The sequence below is a fragment of the Pelobates fuscus genome, chromosome 5, assembly GCF_036172605.1.
Source record: "Pelobates fuscus isolate aPelFus1 chromosome 5, aPelFus1.pri, whole genome shotgun sequence".
Lineage (NCBI taxonomy): Eukaryota > Metazoa > Chordata > Amphibia > Anura > Pelobatidae > Pelobates > Pelobates fuscus.
The window spans coordinates 296,166,199-296,188,853 of record NC_086321.1 but is presented as its reverse complement, the minus strand read 5'-3'; the positions used below and the strand labels follow the sequence as shown (position 1 = coordinate 296,188,853).

General features: G+C 45.5%; 1 protein-coding gene across 2 annotated transcripts in view; it reads left to right on the top strand.

The window, feature by feature from the left end:
- The window catches only part of CELF5 (CUGBP Elav-like family member 5), a 106,878-nt gene that overhangs the window by 22,502 nt on the left and 61,721 nt on the right, over positions 1-22,655 (top strand). For both annotated transcript variants that reach the window (XM_063455466.1, XM_063455465.1), the window contains exon 2: positions 3,326-3,408. In XM_063455466.1, the coding sequence (XP_063311536.1) occupies positions 3,326-3,408 (83 nt within the window). The remainder of the gene's footprint in view (positions 1-3,325; positions 3,409-22,655) is intronic.

Sequence of the window (22,655 nt, the reverse complement as noted above, 5' to 3'; positions counted from 1 at the left end):
TGCCTCACCTGCCAGTTTTTTTGATGGACTTGCTCCATTCCAGATGGTCTGTCTACTTTTACCCCTCCACCGGCATCCTGATTAATAGGACGCTGATGTTGTGGAGTATGCTCTGGTGATAGAGGAGTTGAAGACAAACATAGCATTAACCTATCCCCAACATATCGAGCGTCACATTATATTTATTTGTTAGTCCCTATTTTGATTCTACCCCCCCCCCCCACCTTAACCTGTAAAAAAATAGAGAAGAAATATGTTTTTCAGTTGCGAGATTCACTTGGCGCTGCCACATGCTCATTCTTCTTTCACAAAGATCGTCCAATGCAATGCTTCTCATAGAGGAGCATTGAGGACGGGATGCACCGTGCACAAATAATCAAATGCTTCTCATAGGGAATCGTCAAATCCAACTGTAGCTAAAATCCTAAAAAATATTATAAACTATGAAAGATACTTGCTGTTTGAGAGCATAAGTCGCACCTGTTTTGGCCGTACCAGGACAAATAGATTACAGTAGTGCCCTAAAATTAATGAAAGCCTAGGACAAACTCTAATTCTAAAGAGTCATGTAAAATAAAAGATTTATAACCATGTAATTTGTTTTGCGGAAAAATAATGACATCTCGGGGTTTTGGAGACAGTTACAAAGCAGCTGACCTTTAATCCTTTGCTTTAGGATTACTTACCCATAATACATGGTTCATGGTTATGTGTCATATAATTATATCTCTCAATGGAACATCTGAAAAAAGAAAATGTGTGAAGTGATGGGCGCTAGTACGTGAAAGCTGCAATAACCTGTTAGTCTACTTCCAAAGACTATCAATTAATTGGTAAGCAAACACCAATCGACAAGTTTGTAATAGTGCCTGGTGTCCCTACTCCTCCTCCTCCTCTCTCTGATGTTCGATTGATGGTGTATTTCACACGCTTGCATGCTTCTTCTAATTCTATTCGCTTTATCTGTCTTCTGAAAATAAATGTCCAGTGGCAACAATGGTAACTCCTTAGTCCTTATTGGATGTGAGGTGCCAGGCAGGGATATAAGAGAGTATAATAGAAAATCTCAATACTTGGAATGCTAACTTAGTTCATAATTACCTCACAATTTGGTAAAACAGTGTATGATATCATCACAAAAACAAAAATAATGTTAAAAATAAAATAGAATATATTATATTAACAGCAATCTAAACAAAGAAGATTATTATTATTTTTATTGGTAATGTACTTGAATGTCTCTGTGTTCCTTCCTTTGTCCTGCTCTATCTATTTCCATTCCCTTCTATTTTCTTGCTTGCGATGGCCCTAAACATTCGCTCTCTTCACTTACACATCCTCTGCCATATTTTTTCCCCTGGCATTTCTGATTCTCTTTTTTTGTCATTCTTTCACAGTTCTTCTTTTGCCATTTATCACTCCTTTTTTGTCTCTTTTTTCTTTATTTTCCTCCATTGTTGCTTTGTTTCCTTTTTCATTCACCATTTCTCCTTTCCCTCTGTCTCTGTTACTATCATTCTCTCCATATTTCTCTTTTACTCCATCTATTTCTCCAATCTCCTTTTATCTTTTTCTGTCCCTTCCTCCCAGTCTCTCTCTTTATCTTTGTCCCCCCTCCTCCTTCTCGCAGGTCCCCAGCTGGCTTATGGCTGTAAGGGAAATCCCCCTTGCGTTCAGAGATTTTAAACTATGCATAACAGATAACACACATACTCCTGAGGATCATGCTGCCTCCCTGTCTAGAAAAGGGTTAACAAGATGTTTCTGGGATGGGGGATGGTCTTTTTCATTTTTTTTTTTATTTCCTCCCAATTTTTTCGTTTAATTGTTTTGTTTTTTTGTTACCTGGAGGAGAGATGGTATTTCAGCCGTTTCCATGGAAACATATCCTTCCTATGTAATGAAGATGCTTGTGATAAAGAGAGAAAAATCCCCTTTCCTTCCCCGCCCCCCATCCATGCAGGGGCAGCTCAGAAAGACCCTGTATTTTCAGGTGACGATGACGGTGGCATATCACTGTCAAATTTCTATACTTTGCACATCGTGGGTTCAGGCAGATGAGTTTTTGGGTTACCAAAATATATGAGGTCTAAAATTTTAAGGCACATATAATCCTTTTCATTGGGTACAATTTATTCAATAGCTTTTTTTTTCGTAGTGTTTTAAAAATGACTCGGCAGAACTAAAATGCATGCAGAACACATGAAAACACAAATATGAAAATGCCAATGCATTTTGTTATAATGTGGTGTGATAAAAGAGATATTTAAGTGCAATATAAAAAAATAAATTGAGACATAACCTCTTAGCGCCAGTATGCATACTAGTAAAATAATGTAAACACCATCTCAGTCTATTAAAGAACAACAATTTACCCCCAGAGACATTGCAATTAGAGCATGGAATTGCATACACCCGAGAACACTATAGACTAAGAGATATTTTTTTTCTGAATGGAAAATAAACTTGGGTATTTAAGGTAATAATACTACTAGAGGTTTACTGCAATGGCTGAAATTTAAAATGGAATAACATTTCAGATATACTGGTCTTACTCATGCCAATCCGCAAAACTATTTAATTCTTTGAATGTCAGAGGAGAGCAAAACTGCATTAACCTGATATGCACTTAAAGCACCACTGTCAAATTTAAGATTTAAATAATTTTGTATTCAACTCCTTAAAATAGGTTTGTTTAATTGTATATTCCATTGTTTAAGCCTTCTTCTTATCCTACATTTAATAACTGTTTTTAATACATTTAGGTGTTTGTTATTCTCAATAAACAGTGATACCTTTCAGTTAGCAGACAGATCTGACCTGTCACAGCAAATGTATAGTTTTCAATAACTGTTGCCACGAGTGAGCATAATATGATTTACAGGGTTATTTAGTCAAGTGAGAATTGGTGGGAATTTCAAGTGAATTCAAAGTGAATTTCAAATCTCATGTCAATAGCTGAATTGGAAAAATACTCAGCTGTGCTTTCAGTTTTGGTCCAAAATTGAAAAATTCACTTTGAATTCCCAGCAATTCAAGTAAATAAGACTGTTAATTTAATTGAAAAGAAGCATATTATTGAGTTTTTATTTTTTGAAAAATGCTTCATATAACAGTTAATCTGTTATCACTATCCTGTTAACCTCTGTTGTTGTTTGTGTGAGTCGCCTTTAATCTATCATATGCAATTAATGAATCTGCGCTCTTCTCTTGCCCTCATGTTTCTATGCTTTGCTCATTTTTTCATCACCCTTAAAACAACAAAAAATATAGAGTTGATGTTCGAATAAGCAGTTAATCTACCTCCCTCTTTTCCACTCTACAGGCTGTGCCTTCCTTACGTACTGTGCAAGAGACTCTGCAATCAAAGCCCAAACGGCTCTCCACGAGCAGAAGACACTTCCAGGAGTGAGTAGAATTTTAGGAAGTTGGGTGTTCCATTTTTCCAAATCATAGCGATTCAGTTAGATTCGGAGGGATAATGCATGACATCAAATCACTGTGAATACAAATCCAATATATGACTTCATTTATCAAGACAATTTTTTACAGGAAATAGGACCTCATATATATATATCATATTCCATTTGCTCGTTAGAACAGTATTAAGGTCAGTGCTTGGAGCCAGGAAACCTACGTTCAAATCCAGGTCAGACCACCTCACCAGTAAGTGCCTTTGGGCAAGACCTCTAGTGATAAATATCCACCTACTTCAAATCCTCTTAGATTGTAAGCTCATTTGAGCAGGGCCTTCTTTACGTATAAATATCCTCTTTCTGTAACGGTAAAGCGCTGCAGAATATGTTGATGCTATGTACAAATGCTAATAATAATCAGAATACTGGGTGCAAATGCTCCCATTTGAAACACTGATTGGAGAAGAGGAAAAGGCAGCCTATGAACATGAGTTGTAGCCAACTGTTATTGGTCTACTAGAGCTGAATAGTAGAAATCACTATTCATCATGCTGTAAAGCAGGCCATATAGGTTTATTATTTCCATAAAGATAATTTTTTATGAGGGATCAAACTACCTATTGTTTTGCAAGACAAGTTAGTTTTTTGTACCACTTTGGCAAAAGGTAAAGCAGAACAAAACAAAACCAGATCTCTAATGCTTTTCTTGCTAACTGTTAATTGGAAGAAATATATTCTTATGTACGATAAATGCCTCTGACATCTTTTTGAGTGAAAATAAACCTGTGGAACATGCTGTGCTCTTATGGAAACTACCATCTTCCACTATTTTATACTCTGATTAATGCGTGACAGTACAAAGTGCCACACTAATGGTATACCAAGAGGAAGAAATAAGATAATGGTGTTGAAGGAAGTAGAAGTAGAGGCAAGTTTCTCACCAACCCATACTGCTAACAAGTGTCAGCTAGCAGACTTAATACTCAGGTCATAAACTTTTTGAAACTATGCAGAGAACCTCCTCAACTGTTAGTCAACCATGATTTACTGATGTGTATATTTTACAAATGTGTCCACCAATGGTAAACAAGATACAGTTTTTAAATAAGATAGCCAGTGGAGTTGCTAGCGGTGGGCATTGGGTGATGTGAGCAGGTAGAGCCCCAGAAAAACTAATTGTTAAAATAAACATATTGGCCCTATTTTGTCTTTGGCCATCCTTCTTTAATTGTTATAGTTAAAACCGCGTAAGGCCACCAGAATAAACCTTACAGCATGATCCAGCTGATGAAATTATCACTCTTGACCATCTGACTGCACTCTGCATTGAAAGTAGTAATTTCTGATTCATGGCTACCTTGCAGAGATAAGCTGCACAGTCACTGGAGCGCACAATAGAGTCAGGACATGTCGCCACATAACGCCACTGAAATCAGACGCCAAAAACAGCAAAAGAGCTGCTCTGTATCGGATGACGTTGAGACACACTGCTCACTGTGATATTTCAGACCTTTTAAATGTTCCTATTTAGTAGTGGCCGTCCATATTTTGGCCCCAAATCCATCTGTCTCACTTTTCTACACTAATGTCCCACTCTTCTAATATCTTCATATTGTAACTGTGTCTGAGTGACAGAGCTTCACTGCAATAAAGCTCAATAAAGGTATTCATAAATCAGTCTGTATAAATACAATTATTTTTGTTCTCAGTTCTGATTTATTTTCATAACTTGTTATAAAAACGCCGCCTAAAATTTCTTAGAAGTGTCCAACTCATGGCCACATCCAATTCATAAACCCAGAATTAAAGTATCTCTCTTTGTTTATTTGAAATGTTTGGAGGTATATATTAGGTGGTTCATTAAAGTCCTCCTGTCCTATGTCCTATAAATAACATGGTTTCATGTTTGATGCCACTCAGCCCAATTTATTAGGTTAGACACAGTTCTAATTCTAAGGGCTCACCCAGTGCCACTGGCCTGGACCCACGTTAATTACAATGCCTGCTAAACCCAGCTTGATGTCTATTGACCCTAAGCCCTGAACCTAAGTCAAAGGCTCCAGTCACGTGCATCATGTCATAACATGGCCTAATGTTGGATTTCAAGTGGATAGCCAAGGGTGAGAGGGTTGGCAGGGGCAATGTGACGGTTATATAAGGATTATATTTTTAAGGAATAATAAAATAGATGTGAAAGGGTGATATAGTTGGATACTTGGGGATTCAGATGAATATCCTATTTTGATTTGGTTTGGGAATGACAATTAAATTAATGACTAGGAATAATTTGGCAGGATAATGAGATTAAGTTAAATGGCATATGAGATCACAGTATGAAAAATGCAAAAGAGCGTTTGGTAGGATGAAAACTATATAAAATAGTGGCTGGTTCTTTCAATGAATATAGAAAACAGAAAGGAGGGGAGGGATGGACCTTGGCAAATAATTCTGTAGCGTGAATGAGGAAGGAACCATGCCACCATCAGTCTGAGCAAATGAAAAAATCTCCACATATATTATATGTATACTTTTTCCTTCATACAGACGCTACACATAAATAGAAAACTGCATTCACAAACCCTGACACTATAAACTAATACAGCCGGCCCTAAACTAATACAGCCTTACATTTACACACTTATATCACAAACAAAACTATGAAAAAAGTATGCACTCATGAGTACTTATATTACACACAAGTACATGCAGAAATTCAAACTGATACAATGTATATATACAAACCCAATTTAATTAGTTAATTGCTGCCCTCCAGATTTTTGTGGTTCACACACCGATGGATGTAGTCTCTGAATTTTTGCAGATGAAGAGGATTGGTATTCTCAGGATCCCTGAACGTCATTAGACAAGACACTGCTGCTGGAGCTCCAGGCTGTATTGAGAACCTCAGGCACCGGTCATCTTTAAGAATACAATCACACAGCTAGACAGTACTTGTTATAGTAATAAGAGGTTATAGTAGCAGTTTGTTGTTTCTGATGGTACCATTGTTTCCTGCACCAGTCTTGATTATAGTGCTTCATTTCAGTGCTCATTTAATATCATTAAACATTATTATCTATAGCAGGTACCATATCTTCCCAAGAGAATAGGGTTGGTAATAGACATTGAAAAAGTTCTAACAATCTGATAACTTTTGGGTACTGTTGTTGGCCTTAGACCTCATATCTAAATGATCATGCTTTCTACTTGAATATGTTGTTTTCTGAAATTCTCTTTCCTCGAGTGAATTTTATGGAAGCTAATTTAAGGCAATTGTAATTTTTGTTATCACCAGTATGAATGTAAAGAAGTTGGTATTACATACTCCTCAGCTTATTGCTGAAATCTCATATTGACAGCAAATTTGAAAGACAACATGTGAATGCAAAAAGAACTCTTAGATTGGGTCAATGATACTTTGTTTTCTTTGATAAGAGAACCGTTCGTTGAGACATATATATATATATATATATATACACACACACACAATGTTATACTTCCTGCTCCTTGCCTGTTTCTAAAATACCATGAAGAAGCAACTACAATATACAGTAATTACAGGTAGACAGTTTTATATTAAGTCTACACATACAAATTCCCATTGTCTTATTCTTTCTTTTCTGCTATAAGTCTTACCTTACTTAACTAATATTTTGTTCATGGCCTCTTTAAGTGATCCCTGTTGCTTTACCTCCAACAATGATATATATATATATATGTATATATATATATATATATATATATATATATATATATATATATATGCGATGAGATATGCAATGGGGCAGTCCTATCTTCACCTGCAGGTAAATGGTCTTATTTGCTTATTGAATATTGGAAGTAACTATGTCCCTATTCCTGACATTCAGAGCTTGGTGTCTCCCCCACTGTCTGTCTTCAAATATTGCCATTTGGTTAAAGTGATCCTCATCTTCACTAGATGAACGGTTGCTTGTTTATTCCAGCTAAATATAATTTTAGTTTAAACTTACTCAATACCGGAAAAGGTTGTCAGGTTTTGCATTAGGTCAGACAAGAAACTTATGCCCGGGTTAACTTTATGTTCATTATTTTGAACTTTAGACATGATTTGACAAGAAAATAATAAGAATAGCAGAACTAAAGGGAAAAGGAAACAATTTACTTGGCATTGCAAGCCTGGAGGACTCATGGCACACTAGGACTAATTTTTATTCACCAGAGCTACATTTTCACTCTTCCATGGCTATGGCGTATAATCATTTTGAGTTGTGCTTGTATTGTTGGATGTTAATCAATGACTTAATTGCAGTAGTTTCTACTAGAATCTAGATAAAGTTGTTTTCCTAAAAATAAAAACAAAACAAAGTATCCATGATCTTTACCTTCATGACTATGGTGCATTATGGGTGTCACTATAGATTTACACTGTGTGCAGAATTATTAGGCAAATGAGTATTTTGACCACATCATCCTCTTTATGCATGTTGTCTTACTCCAAGCTGTATAGGCTTGAAAGCCTACTACCAATTAAGCATATTAGGTGATGTGCATCTCTGTAATGAGAAGGGGTGTGGTCTAATGACATCAACACCCTATATCAGGTGTGCATAATTATTAGGCAACTTCCTTTCCTTTGGCAAAATGGGTCAAAAGAAGGACTTGACAGGCTCAGAAAAGTCATAAATAGTGAGATATCTTGCAGAGGGATGCAGCACTCTTAAAATTGCAAAGCTTCTGAAGCGTGATCATCGAACAATCAAGCGTTTCATTCAAAATAGTCAACAGGGTCGCAAGAAGCGTGTGGAGAAACCAAGGCGCAAAATAACTGCCCATGAACTGAGAAAAGTCAAGCGTGCAGCTGCCAAGATGCCACTTGCCACCAGTTTGGCCATATTTCAGAGCTGCAACATCACTGGAGTGCCCAAAAGCACAAGGTGTGCAATACTCAGAGACATGGCCAAGGTAAGAAAGGCTGAAAGACGACCACTACTGAACAAGACACACAAGCTGAAACGTCAAGACTGGGCCAAGAAATATCTCAAGACTGATTTTTCTAAGGTTTTATGGACTGATGAAATGAGAGTGAGTCTTGATGGGCCAGATGGATGGATTGGTAAAGGGCAGAGAGCTCCAGTCCGACTCAGACGCCAGCAAGGTGGAGGTGGAGTACTGGTTTGGGCTGGTATCATCAAAGATGAGCTTGTGGGGCCTTTTCGGGTTGAGGATGGAGTCAAGCTCAACTCCCAGTTTCTGGAAGACACCTTCTTCAAGCAGTGGTACAGGAAGAAGTCTGCATCCTTCAAGAAAAACATGATTTTCATGCAGGACAATGCTCCATCACACGCGTCCAAGTACTCCACAGCGTGGCTGGCAAGAAAGGGTATAAAAGAAGAAAATCTAATGACATGGCCTCCTTGTTCACCTGATCTGAACCCCATTGAGAACCTGTGGTCCATCATCAAATGTGAGATTTACAAGGAGGGAAAACAGTACACCTCTCTGAACAGTGTCTGGGAGGCTGTGGTTGCTGCTGCACGCAATGTTGATGGTGAACAGATCAAAACACTGACAGAATCCATGGATGGCAGGCTCTTGAGTGTCCTTGCAAAGAAAGGTGGCTATACTGGTCACTGATTTGTTTTTGTTATGTTTTTGAATGTAAGAAATGTATATTTGTGAATGTTGAGATGTTATATTGGTTTCACTGGTAAAAATAAATAATTGAAATGGGTATATATTTGTTTTTTGTTAAGTTGCCTAATAATTATGCACAGTAATAGTCACCTGCACACACAGATATCCCCCTAAAATAGCTATAACTAAAAACAAACTAAAAACTACTTCCAAAAATATTCAGCTTTGATATTAATGAGTTTTTTGGGTTCATTGAGAACATGGTTGTTGTTCAATAATAAAATTAATCCTCAAAAATACAACTTGCCTAATAATTCTGCATTCCCTGTATATCCAATGTCTTCAGTCTCTATAAGACTGTTCCTATACAGATTATATTAGCAGACTTTTCCATACTTCACACTCAGCTACGTATGTTTAAATGGAGGTCAACTACCTTTTGAACAGTGTATATTTCTCTCTGTCTTATAACTCTCCTGGTGGTCTGAGGGCTCCCAAATTACTTCTATATTGTAACATGGCCATACTGGCAAAAACGTCTGTCTGGCATAATTATTCAGACAAAACTTTGATTCCAGCTTGAAAAGGTGCTAATTTATCATACTGCTTGTCAAAAGTCAAAAGAAAATTACTTTCCTCTGCCCTAGACCAACCCATCTCATTACAGGACTTTTTCTGTCTCTGTGGGAAAAAACATTTCTACCTTCAAATTACCCTACACTGGGTTTAAGCTTACCCCTGGGGGTTCTGATGGGCAAACAGAATAATAGACTAAATTGAATGGGCAGAAGCCAATCAGCTCTTGAATACACGCCACACTGTTAGAGGTGGGTGGAAGTTTAGAAGAAAAACAGTGGTGATCCCAGGACCTTTGTACTCAAGATAGTTTAGCAGCCTGTTTCTTCTCAACTTTTTCTGGGTGGTGGAGGGTGAATAACCAAGCAGGAGCTGTGCATTTCTTCTGCCTTAAAAATCTATCTCCTGGTTGTAATGGCTAATAGTTATAATGATTGATCAAAGCCTCTTGGGCCATGAAAGAATGTTTCCTTATTAAATGCATAGAATACCAATGTTGCCAACACCGTAATTAATATTATACTAACCTTACCTCCCTTCCTTCCATGATACGATTATTAACATTAAAGAACCGATCTCCGCTAATCTTGCCTGGTCATCTGGCACGTGTCTAGCCTGTTGCAAGGGAAAACTCAATAAAAAATGTTTGGGTATTCCAGGCTACATCATGGTGACTTCAACATTCTAGTCATAGAAATACAGGTTTAGGTCCAGGTAACTGGGATACCCCTAAACTCAACTGTGTGTGAGGAGAGCATTTGGGACCAGTGGCTTGGATCTTGTAATAGGATATTTTATTGTCCAGGTGGACTTGAGACCTCCTGGCCTATGATTATAACTTTATACACACCCATCAAAGAGTGCCAGGGAATTGGACATTTTATTACACAAGGTAAATCTTTCTCTTCTGCATTAAGTTAGGTTTATGCTGGCAATAGCATAACAGAAAGCAGGCAATTAATCACGCTGGCTGTTTAATAGCAGTTTGCTTCCAGTAACATAGCGCCCAGTCACCAAAGGCATTTCTCCACTGTAAGAAATCATTCATGCCAGTTGTTGCAGGTCTATATTGATTGACTGCTGTCCCCAAAAATTCCCATCCTATAAATACTACATGAAAGAAAAAGAATGCACAAAGTGTACCTTGTAGTTACATTTAATAGAAAGTATTAATAAAATCACACTCACAAACAAGAGGCAAACTAATACACCACGTGTACGCAATTTAAGAGTTACAATCACAGTTGGAGTTGTTTATTTTGTTCCCTAAAGGTGTCCCTTCACATATATTCATATCCAGATTTGCATCCGTAGCAGTGGCGTACATACCGGGGTCGCGGCTGCGACCGGGCCCGGCCCACTAGGGGGCCCGGCCGCCCTGCGACCCAGGTATGTACCCACAGGGCCAGCCTCTTCTCCTGGGGGGCCCAAGAGCCGGCCACCTCAGCCCCCCCCGAGGCTGGGCCTGCTGTCACCCGGCTGGCGGGCGCGCGAGGGAGCACTGTCCCCTCACTGCTTCCTCTTCAGCTCCCTCACGCACCGCACTGATACCGGAGCCGGAAATTACGTAATCTTCCGGCTCCAGCATCAGTACGCAGCGCGCAAGGGAGCTGAAGAGGAAGCACTGAGGGGACAGTGCTCCCTCGCGCGCCCGCCAGCCGGGTGACACCACTGGACCCCAGGGAATCCCCTCAGCTCTCCCACAGGTAAGGAGGCTGGGGGGATTCAATTAAAAAAAACCAAAAAAACGTGTGTTAGTGTGTGTGTGAGCGTGTGTTACTTCCCGATTAGTGTGAGTGTGTATCTTCACCAGATACGGAGAACCTGTCACTTTTGCCCTGAGGAAAACGCAATCCTAGTCCTGTGTCGTTAGAAAAGGGATTCCATCAAAAAAGTATTCACATTTCACCTCTATTAATTTGTAAATTTTCTTTAAATTGTAAAACAAAGCTTATGTAGTGACTACTAAGACTTCTATAAACTATAATATATATCGTCCTACTGTTTAAAAAAAATGTGTGTGTGAGCGTGTGTGTGTGTTAGTGAGTGTGTGTGTGTGTGTTAGTGTGTGTAAGTGTTAGAGTGTGTGTGTGTTACTGAGTGTGTATGTGTGCGTCTGTTAGTGAGTGTGTGTTTTGTAAGTAAGTGAGTGTGCCTGTTTGTCTGTCAGTGAGTATGTATGTCTGTCACTGAGTCTGTGTCTGTCAGTAAATGTGTGCGTCTGTTTATGAGAGTTTGTGTGTGTGTCTTAAGCACTTACCTTTCTCCAGCGCCGGACTCCCTTGGCGCTGGGGATCTCTCCGTCCCGGTCGGCCTCTCAGCTCCGAATGCGCATGCGTGGCAAGAGCCACGCGCGCATTCAAACCGCCCATAGGAAAGCATTACTCAATGCTTTTCTATCGACGTTCAGCTCCTCTAGTGGCGGTCAGGGAGAAAGTGAATAGAGGCTGGATTAACCCTCAATGAAACATAGCAGTTTCTCTGAAACTGCTATGTTTTTAGCTGCAGGGTTAAAACTAGAGAGACCTGGCACCCAGACCACTTAATTGAGCTGATGTGATCTGGGTGTCTGTAATGGTCCTTTAAGTGTATGTGTTTATGCATGCACTGGCATACATACCGCGGTCGCAGGGGACGCGAGTAAGTGCACGCGCGGGGTGGGGGGCCCACGGATCAGTTTTCGCACCGGGGCCCCATGGGTTGTGTGTACGCCACTGATCCGTAGGGTTAGGTAACTGCAGCCAATTTATCCCCAAAAGTAAAAATGTTTTACTCAAAGCGTATGCAAATGATTTGTTCGTTGTTTGATCAGGTTAGACCGGTTGTTGTTCGCATTATGTTTAACATAATGGGTAATGCAGTATTAACAATTATTTGCTGGGGGTAACCCACCATCAGCTTCCCTTAACAATAATTAGTCAAAAAAAATAGTTTTGGTGACTATTTGGTAGGCCAATTATAATCAGCTAGTTGTATCATTAGACCTCACATAATTAGAGATATTAGGAAACATCTATTTTTGGAATATAAGACGCACTCATATATTTTAAGGACAGTAAAAAAAATCAAACAACCATCTCCCTTATTACAGTAAAATTAAGCTTATTTTTATAGTAGCTATAGTACATGCGTTTAGGGGATGTAGTTTGTGCATAGGGAATCCAGTGTGTGTAGAGAATGGAGTGTGTATATGTGTAAGGGAGAATGGTGTTTGTATAGGGAAACTCTAGGTGATGTCTAGGTGTCCCTTTCTCAACCCTGATTCCAGCATTGGGAGTCATGAATGAGAAGGGCAACTTAAGACAGTCTGACAAGCCCTTCAGTGCTGTCTCTTTGCCACAGCAATCTACTGGACCAGAGGCGGCTCTCTAATTAGGCGATTTAGGCGGCCGCCTAAGGACTCGCGCTTGCTGGGGCCTCGCGGCCGCCTAAATCACCTTAGGGCAGACTGAACTGCTGGGTCCTCGGTCCATGACCGAGGATCCGACAGTGAGAGGGGGCCCGGCGGCTTGCCCAGTATGCCGCCGGGTGGCCCCTCCACATGGTCTGCCCACAGGGAGAGCCAGCCTCTGATCTGCAGCTCCGCCGAGTGCAGAGCTGCAGATCACATAATGTGGTTCTCGCGAGCACACAGAGCGTTGCCGCGGGTTACCAAGGTAATGATCTGACAGGCTCTCGCGAGAACGAGGTCTGCAGCTCTCGCAGAGCTGCAGACAGAACAGTCATCCCACCGGACCACCAGGGAGTGCTGCCACTGGACCACCAGGGAATTAAATTATAAAACAAGCTATTTTAGTGTGTGGAGGCTTGTCACAGGCTCCACATACACTGTCCCCAAAACTGCCCACCCACCCTCACTGCCCACCCACCCTCACTTCCCCAAAACTGTCCACCCCCTCACTGCCCACCCAGCCTCACTGCCCCAAAACTGCCCACCCACCCTCACTGCCCCAACACTGCCCACCCAGCCTCACTGTCCCAACACTGCCCACCCACCCTCACTGCCCCAAAACTGCCCACCCAGCCTCACTGCCCCAAAACTGCCCACCCAGCCTCACTGCCCCATCACTGCCCACCCAGCCTCACTGCCCCAACACTGCCCACCCACCCTCTCTGCCCCAACACTGCCTGCCCACCCACCCTCACTGCCCCAACACTGCCCTCCCACCCTCTCTGCCCCAACACTGCCCACCCTCACTGCCGCAAAACTGCCCTCCTACCCTCACTGTCCATCTACATACACTGCCCCAACACTGCCCTCCCACCCTCACTGCCCCAACACTGCCCACCCACCCTCTCTGCCCCAGCACTGCCCACTCATCCTCATTGCCCCAACACTGCCCTTACCACCCTCACTGTCCACCTACATACACTGCCCTAACACTGCCCTCCCACCCTCACTGCCCCAACACTGCCCTCCCACCCTCACTGCCCACCTACATACACTGCCCCAACACTGCCCTCCCACCCTCACTGTCCACCTACATACACTGCCCTCCCACCCTCACTGTCCTCCCACCCACACTACCCCAACACTGCCCTCCCACCCCCACTGCCCACCCACATACACTGCCCTGCCCCAACACTGCCCTCCCACGCACACTGCCCCCCACACTGCCCTGCCCCCCACACTGCCCTGCCCCCCACATACCCTGTCTCAAACATGCCCTGCTGCAACATACACTGCCCCGCCATCCACATATCCTGCCCACCACATACACTGCCCCCACACTAACCACCACAGACACTGCCCCCCACACTGACCACCACATACACTGCCCCCACACTGACCACCACAGACACTGTCCCCCACATTGACCACCACATACCCTGACCCCAACCCTGACCACCACATAACCTGCCCCCCCACACTGTCCGCCACACACTCTGCCCCCACACAATTTCTCACACAAAATGCCCCCCACTGTCACACACCCTGCTCTCCCACACTGTTTCCCACACACTCTGCCACCCACATGGTCACACACCCTGCCCCCCTACACTGTCATACACACTGCCCCCTCATGCTGTCACACACCCTGCCCTCACTACACTGTGTCCCACACACCTTGCCCTCCCAAACTGTAACACACCCTGTCCCCCCACACTATCACACACTGCCCCCCACACTGTCACCATCCTCCACACTGCTACCCCACACTGTCATCTTCCTCCTCACTGTCACCCACTCACACCCTGCCCCCAAAACTGTCACATTCCTCCACACTGCTCTCTCACCCTGTTACCCTTTCACACACTTGCACCCCATCTTGTCAGCCCCCAACACTGTCACCCCTCCCACACACTGCCCCTGCACACACTGTCACCCTTTCCAACACTGCATCCCACGCTCTCACCTACCCACCGTCACAATTCCACACACATACAGCCACCCCACACACTGTCACCTCCCCACATGCTGTCATGCCCCCTTCACCCAGCCTCGCTCACATTAACCTCTCCTAATCTTGTTGCTCTCACCCCCTCCATCCATACCACAATTACCGGCCCTCGCTCTTCTACACTCACCCTATCACATTAATCCCCCCTAATCCTATCACACTCATCTTCTCTCATACTGTCACACTCACCCCCAACCCTGTCACACTCATCCTTTTTCACATTAACCCTTTCACGTGGGCCCAACCATGCCACACTCATCCTTTTTCACATTAACCCTTTCACGTGGGCCCAACCATGCAACACTCACCCTGTCACGTAATCCTGTCCGGCTCACTTTCCCTTTTCACACTCCCTCCTCCAGCCGTGCAACACATAACCCATAACCCTGTCAAACTCATCCCCTCTTCACCCTATCACATTAACTTCTCCTATCCTGTCACTCATCCTGCCTAGACATGCCACACTCACCCTGTCACATAACCCTCCCTCATCCTGTCACTCTCACCTCCCCTCGCCCTGTCACCCTTTCTCCTTCAACCGTGCCACACTCACCCCAACAGTGAATATAGAGACTAGCTCTCTGTATCCAGCGCTGCAAACCTGTCATACATTATAACTACAGCTCATTATACACACAATTCAACCCCTATATGTTTTTTTACTATGAGTGTTAGTGGGGGGCCTTTTGTTTGAGTTTCGCCTAAGGCCTCATAAAGTCTAGAGCCGCCACTGCACTGGACCCAAACCCCTTACTCACCCCAATACAAGTATAGTGACTAGTTTAGCATAGTGCTGAACCACTAGACTAGCTGTATTAGTAACAACCTTGGTACTGGTTGGGCTCAATACTGTGCTTAGAGCTAGTTCTGGCTGTGAAGGTGAATCACCATTCACCCATGGTGCCAGCTGGTCAGTTCCCCAGAGACCATGGCCTCTTCCAGTCTCCACACCTCGTCTGCAGCCCTCCAGCTCCTCTTCTCTACCTTAGACCCTCCTGCAGACTACAGTGCAATCACAGACTGGAAAGAGAGACACAGACAGGCTCAGGCTCAGCCTCTCAAAAATTGGAGTTCAGCTCTCCCTCCTAAACTTCTCTTTTCACTCCTCCTGTTCATATATCACACCAACATCAGCAAGAGCTCTGCGTTGCTATAAGTATACATTTGGAATATACGAAGCATGTGGAATTCCACCCTCAATTTTGGGGTAAAAACGCAATCTATATTGTGAAAAATATGAGGGTGGTTAACCTCCAACATGAAAGTATCAGGCAAAAAAACAAAAAAACATACAGGCTAATAGATCTTAGATCAGGTAACCTAGAGTGGCGTTTATGTTAAATCTCACATACCTGCAGATATTGTTTTTTACATAATTACACCAATGTCAAACAGAGATTTTCGAACAGATATATTTCACAGATATACACAGAAGTACACAGATATAGAACAGCTGTATTTCATAAAGAGGGTGCTAGGCCTCATATATGGAAATTTTAGGCAAACTATCATGACCGGTGTATAGTCGCCATATGGGCAGTCGTACTCCAGGACAACCTTCCCACATACCTAACACAATAACGCACTGACACTCTAGTATATGGGAAAATTTGTCCACAGCTTTATTAACAATCTTGAATAATAATAACAATATATTAATTATAAATTAATAATAATAATCATAATAATAACAACAAATAAACATGGGTCATTGCCCCCCATACTCCGTCCTCGCATCCGAATCCTTCTGATATAAATAACACATATATAACATATACCAACATTATTCCAACATACCAACTTAAAGTGCCAAACATAAATTAACCATGGCAGGGGTATACCCGGATACCCCTATCCCACCAGGTTCTGAGCCACCGACAGGACTCGAAACCTACCAACCACCAATGACCACAGTTTTCCGTTTCTGTCACGTTCATCCTAGGGAGCCTATTCCTTCTCCTTCAGCTCCCTATCCCGCCGCTGTGAAAAAACGGGATAACCCCCCCCACAAGAAACAAAATACAGGGAGGGTGGGTGGGACAAACTCGGTCAGGTAGGAAATTAAAAGTGAATTCACTCAAAATGGCTGCCTATTTAAATATCCCATCCCACTTACCCATAACTCCATACTTCCTTTCCTCCTCCTATTCCTGCCTCCTAACTCCTGTCAAGGCCCTTTTCCGCTTAGCTGCGCTTTGGCTACATGGGGCTACATGACTAATGCATAGTCGCCATATGGGCAGTCGGACTCCAGGACAACCCTCCCACATACCTAACCCAATAACGCACTGACACTCTAGTATATGGGAAAATTTGTCCACAGCTTTATTAACAATCTTGAATAATAATAACAATATATTAATTATAAATTAATAATAATAATCATAATAATAACTTAACAAATAAACATGGGTCATTGCCCCCCATACTCTGCCCTTGCATCCGAATCCTTCTGTTAATATAAAAGGCAATAACCCCCATATAAATAACACATATATATAACATATACCAACATTATTCCAACATACCAACTTAAAGTGCCAAACATAAATTAACCATGGCAGGGATATACCCGGATACCCCTACCCCTCCAGGTTCTGAGCCACCGTCAGGACTCGAAACCTACCAACCACCAATGACCACAGTTTTCCGTTTCTGTCACGTTCATCCTAGGGAGCCTATTCCTTCTCCTTCAGCTCCCTATCCCGCCACAAGCTCAGACCTTGACCCCTTAAGCTGTCTGAGCTCCGCCACCCCGAATAAATAGTTCCTTGAGCATTCCATCCTGCCAACCTAGGTTCAGCAGGTCCCATCCTACTGCTGAAAGATGAACGCCGTCTGAGCGGTAGTACCCCGGCAGCGCGCCCTCCAACTCGCTGTGCCGCACTACCACTCCCCCCAATTTCCTCATGAAGCTTGCCATCAAGCTATTCACGTTCTTCCTGCACTTATCGATGGCCACCGGGTCCCTAGCATGCCGCCACCGCCTCCTCGGGATAATCTCAGACCACACTAACATCACCCTCTTAAGCAGGTCCCTCAATTTGTTGAGGTCCTGCTTCATCCACTTCACCAGCCGCCGCTGCGGCGTTAGGCCCAAATCATTGCCTCCCGCATGAAGTACCAGCAGGTCCGGCCTCTGCCCGCCTGCCACCATCCGGAACAGTTTCCCGCAGACCTCCCCCCAACGAAAACCTCTGTACCCAAACCATCGCACTGCCAACCGGTCCCTTGGAAAGCCCAGCTGCTGGCCCTGAGCTTGAGCTGCGGACCTCCTCTCGGCCCAGAAGACAAAGGAACGGCCCACGATCCACGCAACATGGCCTGGGGAAGAAAGAAAGCACCCCCCTATTGCCCCTCGGGATCCCCCGAAAAAGGCCCGCCTTATCAATCTAATAATCCCAGCCGCACATATGACCGGAACCATACTGACTCCCATCTCCCAATCCGCTTAACTATGTCGTCCCCCAAACCCAACCGTGTGGCCTCTGTGGCCGCCCCAATGCGAAAGGAATGTGTACCAAGTCTATCAGCCCGTAGCCCCAATTTTCCCAGGCCCAACTGAAAAACCTTAGTGAATTGGAAACGGGAAAGGGAAGACCCGTCTGCGTGCACCAGCAGGGATCCCCCAACCACCGGCCTTCGGGCCAAATACTCCGCCACCGATGCCACCGGGCACAGGGGGGAGCCCAGCAGGGCCCGTAGTGTCACATCACGGCCCGCCCCCAGGACATCCGTATTGGATTTGGCCAGGTGAACCACTAATTTCCCCTCCCGAGACCTGTAGGCCCCCGGCTGCCACCCGATCGGCACTCACCAACTCGCCAATCCTGAAAGCCCCGAAGAAAGCCAACAGAAACGCCGCCCGGAACAGGGACACCTCAAACACGTCGAAGCAAATTTCGGGCAGACCTCCTACCAGGTCCCCCAACACCTGCATCGACAGCGGGCGCCAAGTGTCCGGAAGCCTGCGCCCCTTCCGATACCCCTTAAGTGCCTGCCTAATGACAAAGGTTTTAGTAAGGTCCTCCCTCCTATGCAGCTTAAACCAGAAAGCCAACGCCGCCATGGACCTGTCAACCATCGCCGGGGAGGCCCCCAGCAATTGACAGGTGTACCACAGAAACGCGTCCAGGAGCGATTCCCTGTCAGGCACGCAGCCCAGCCCAGCCAAGCCCATGACCGTTCCCACGAACCCCAGACCTTACTGTAAGCGGCCCATGTGGCCGGTGCCAGGGAAGCCTTCACAAGTCCCCCAAGCATGACGCTCCCAGCCGCCAAATCTCGTCCGGGCATGCCTGACCCTGTGCCTCCGGTGCCACCGTCCGGAATCGGGACCACTGCAAACGAGAGAGAGCATCAGCCACTTCGTTCAGGTACCTGGGCACATGGCGCGCGCGAAAGACTACATTTAGGGACATGCACATTAGGACAAAGCGCCGCAGCAGTCTGACCACCGGTTTCGACGCCGCCGACTGATTATTCACCGCGTGCACCACAGCCATGTTGTCCAAGAAAAAGACCACCTTCCAGTTCCGCAGCCCTTCACCCCACAGAGCCATCGCGACCACCAGTGGGAACAGTTCCAGGAAAGCCAGGTTCCGCATGAGGGTGCGCGACACCCAGATGAAATGGCGTGGGGATCGCACCCCCGCCGTAGCCGCCGATAAACTGCGGCTAAAGACCCTCCCCATTGGGGTCACCCGGCACGCAAAATTGAGCATCCCGATTAGTGACTGCAGTTGCCGCAGGGTGACTTTGCGCACCTGCGCTACTGCTGCCACCGCCCCCTTCAGACCCTGCAGCTTTGTCAGCGGCAGTCGACACTCACCCCGCTAGAGTCTATCTCCAGCCCCAGGAAACTAAGGCACACTGCCAGGCCCTCCGTTTTATCTGCCGCCAGCGGGACTTCGAAGTGGCCCGCAACCCACTCGATAGTTCTAGGCAAGTGCAGGCAAGCAGGGGAGCCCGCCGGCCCCACACAGAAGAAATCGTCCAAATAGTGCACCACCGCTCCATTCCCCGCCTCAGCCCGCAACACAGCCCATCGGGAGGCACAAGTCCACGAAGTACGCCCCCTCGAAGAAACACCCCAGCAGGTGATGACATGCCGGGTGGACCGGAAGCAGCCTAAATGCTGCCTCAATATCCACCTTTGCCATCAACGCCCCGCGCCCGGCCCTTTTTACCAGCTCGACCGCCTGGTCAAATGATGCATACGAGACTGAGCACAACTCCTTGTCAATGCCATCATTCACCGACGCCCCCTTCGGGTAGGAGAGGTGGTGAATGAGCCTGAACTTCCCCGGTTCCTTCTTGGGGACCACCCCGAGAGGGGAAATCCTGAGGCCTTCCAACGGTGGTGCCGGGAACGGGCCTGCCATCCGTCCCAACAAGACTTCCTTCCCTAACTTTTCTCGCACCCCTGGGAACTACGCCACCGACTTAAGGTTGCGAAGCACCTCTGTCCCACCCTCGTCCCGGAATGGGATAAAGAACCCTTGCCCAAAACCCGCCCGGAGCACCGCGGCGTTTGCCCTGTTACCGTAGCGACTTAGCCATGGCTCCATCGCGTCTAGCCTCACTGGGGTTAAGCCCCGGGGCAGGGGAAGCCCCTCCACCCCCCCCCCCACCCGTAGCAGCGACTCCGGCAGCCCCCGACCTTCCTTTCTTGAAACATCGGTTAAGCCCGTGGGCGCCCCCGCAGCCTGAGCACTCGTGCTTAAAGCGACAGGTGGTCCCCCATTTGCACTGGCCCTCGTTGAAGAGCCAGCATAAGCCCCTTTGCGCCGGCCGTGTGCTGAAAGGGCTGCGCCTTCTGCGCCATCATCAATTTCATCCAGAGAGGTAGGTCCATTTGGTCCCACCTCATACCCGGATTGGCCGCCAAACGTTGCCGGAACTGCTCATCATACCGCCACCATGCCAGTCCGCCATAGGTGCGGTACGCCTCCCAAATTCCGTCCAAATAGCAAAACAGGGAGAAGCATAAGCCAGGCGATTTTTCGCCTAGGACGCTGGCCAGCACGCAGAACGCCCTCAGCCAGTTGCCGAAAGACTTCGGTATCTTACGATACCGCTTCTTTTTCTCCTCCTTCTTATCCGCCTCCTTGAGGTCGATAAAATCTTCCAAAGGGAGGAGGGAAAAGATTTCACAGAATTCGCTTTTCCATATATTTTCCTTCACCTCCTGCTTGAGGTGTACCCCCAGCGGACCCGCAAATGACACATATGCGTGCTGCCTGGCCGCATCGGGGACCCCACCCAGCCAACTCCGCCCGCACACTCGTCGTGTCCACCATACTGCCCGCCACTCCAGGATCCCCGCTCGAGCACGGTTCCGTGGAGACAGCACCCGTGACCCCTGTCCCCTGTTCCCATACCTGACCTACACCGCCCCCAGTGTCACCCCCCGCTCCCAGCGAGTGGAGAAGTGCTTGTAGTGTGTAAACCAGCGTACTGGATTGCAATGATGCACAGGACTCACCGGCCAAGCCCTCTGTCCTACGAGCACTCGGGGCTGCATCGTCAACTGCTATCCGCCTGGGATGAGCGACATCCGTGAACGTCTCGCCAACCGGGGAGCCAACCCGGTGCCCAGCCAGTACAGACGAAGAATGGCTCCGAGACCTGTAACGAGGAGAAGATGTCCTGGGTAGGGTGCACCGACCACCCGCTACCCTCCCGCCCCGTCCCAGGGAGCGCCTGCTAGTCTCCAAAGCCTCCCGCGGTGTGGCCCCTGCACTCTGTGCTCCCGAGGCCTGGACGGCCCCGCCCTGAGGACTACGGCTCCTCCCGTCCCAGCTTGAGGTCAGCCCTCGCCGACCATGCCTGGGGGCCCTGACCTCCCCGAGGTGGACCTGTCCCGCCTAGACCCACCCCTCACCCCCCCCCAGACCCTCCAGCAGCCTCTCCACATCGTCCATGGCCCTGCAGAAATGAAAGAAAAGACCCTACCAGACCCAATCCGCGCGCACAGAAGTGCACACAAACTCGGTCGGGTAGGAAATTAAAAGTGAATTCACTCAAAATGGCTGCCTATTTAAATATCCCATCCCACTTACCCATAACTCCATACTTCCTTTCCTCCTCCTATGCCCGCCTCCTAACTCCTGTCAAGGCCCTTTTCCGCTTAGCTGAGCTTTGGCTACATGGGGCTACATACAAGCTAATATATCTTTATTAGATCAGGTAAGATCAAGTGGCTTTTACATTACATCTCACATGATTACAGACATATTAGGAATATCATAAGGGAGGTGGGGACCTAGTCCCCCCCAACACACACACATGAAAATTGTAGAGTTGTGTTAGATCAAGTATGATCACATGTTTTTTATGTTAGAACTCACATAACCACAGAGATATTTTACATTATTGCTTAAATTTTAGATATTTAATGAGGGACGTAGCACCTACCACCCTCATGAATGTTTTAACATTACTGTAGTGGCATGTCTACCAAACATAAAATGCATCTTGGGTTCTTTGGAACATTTGGATAATACTAAAGGTGAAAAGTTGCAAATTTTTTTTCTTTTATTAATCAAATATGAGATCCTTGTTATCTTATTCAGCATCTGACAATAGCAAGTCTCTTTTGAATTTATTATGTAATCATTTTGTTCTATTTTCTAAAAGACTA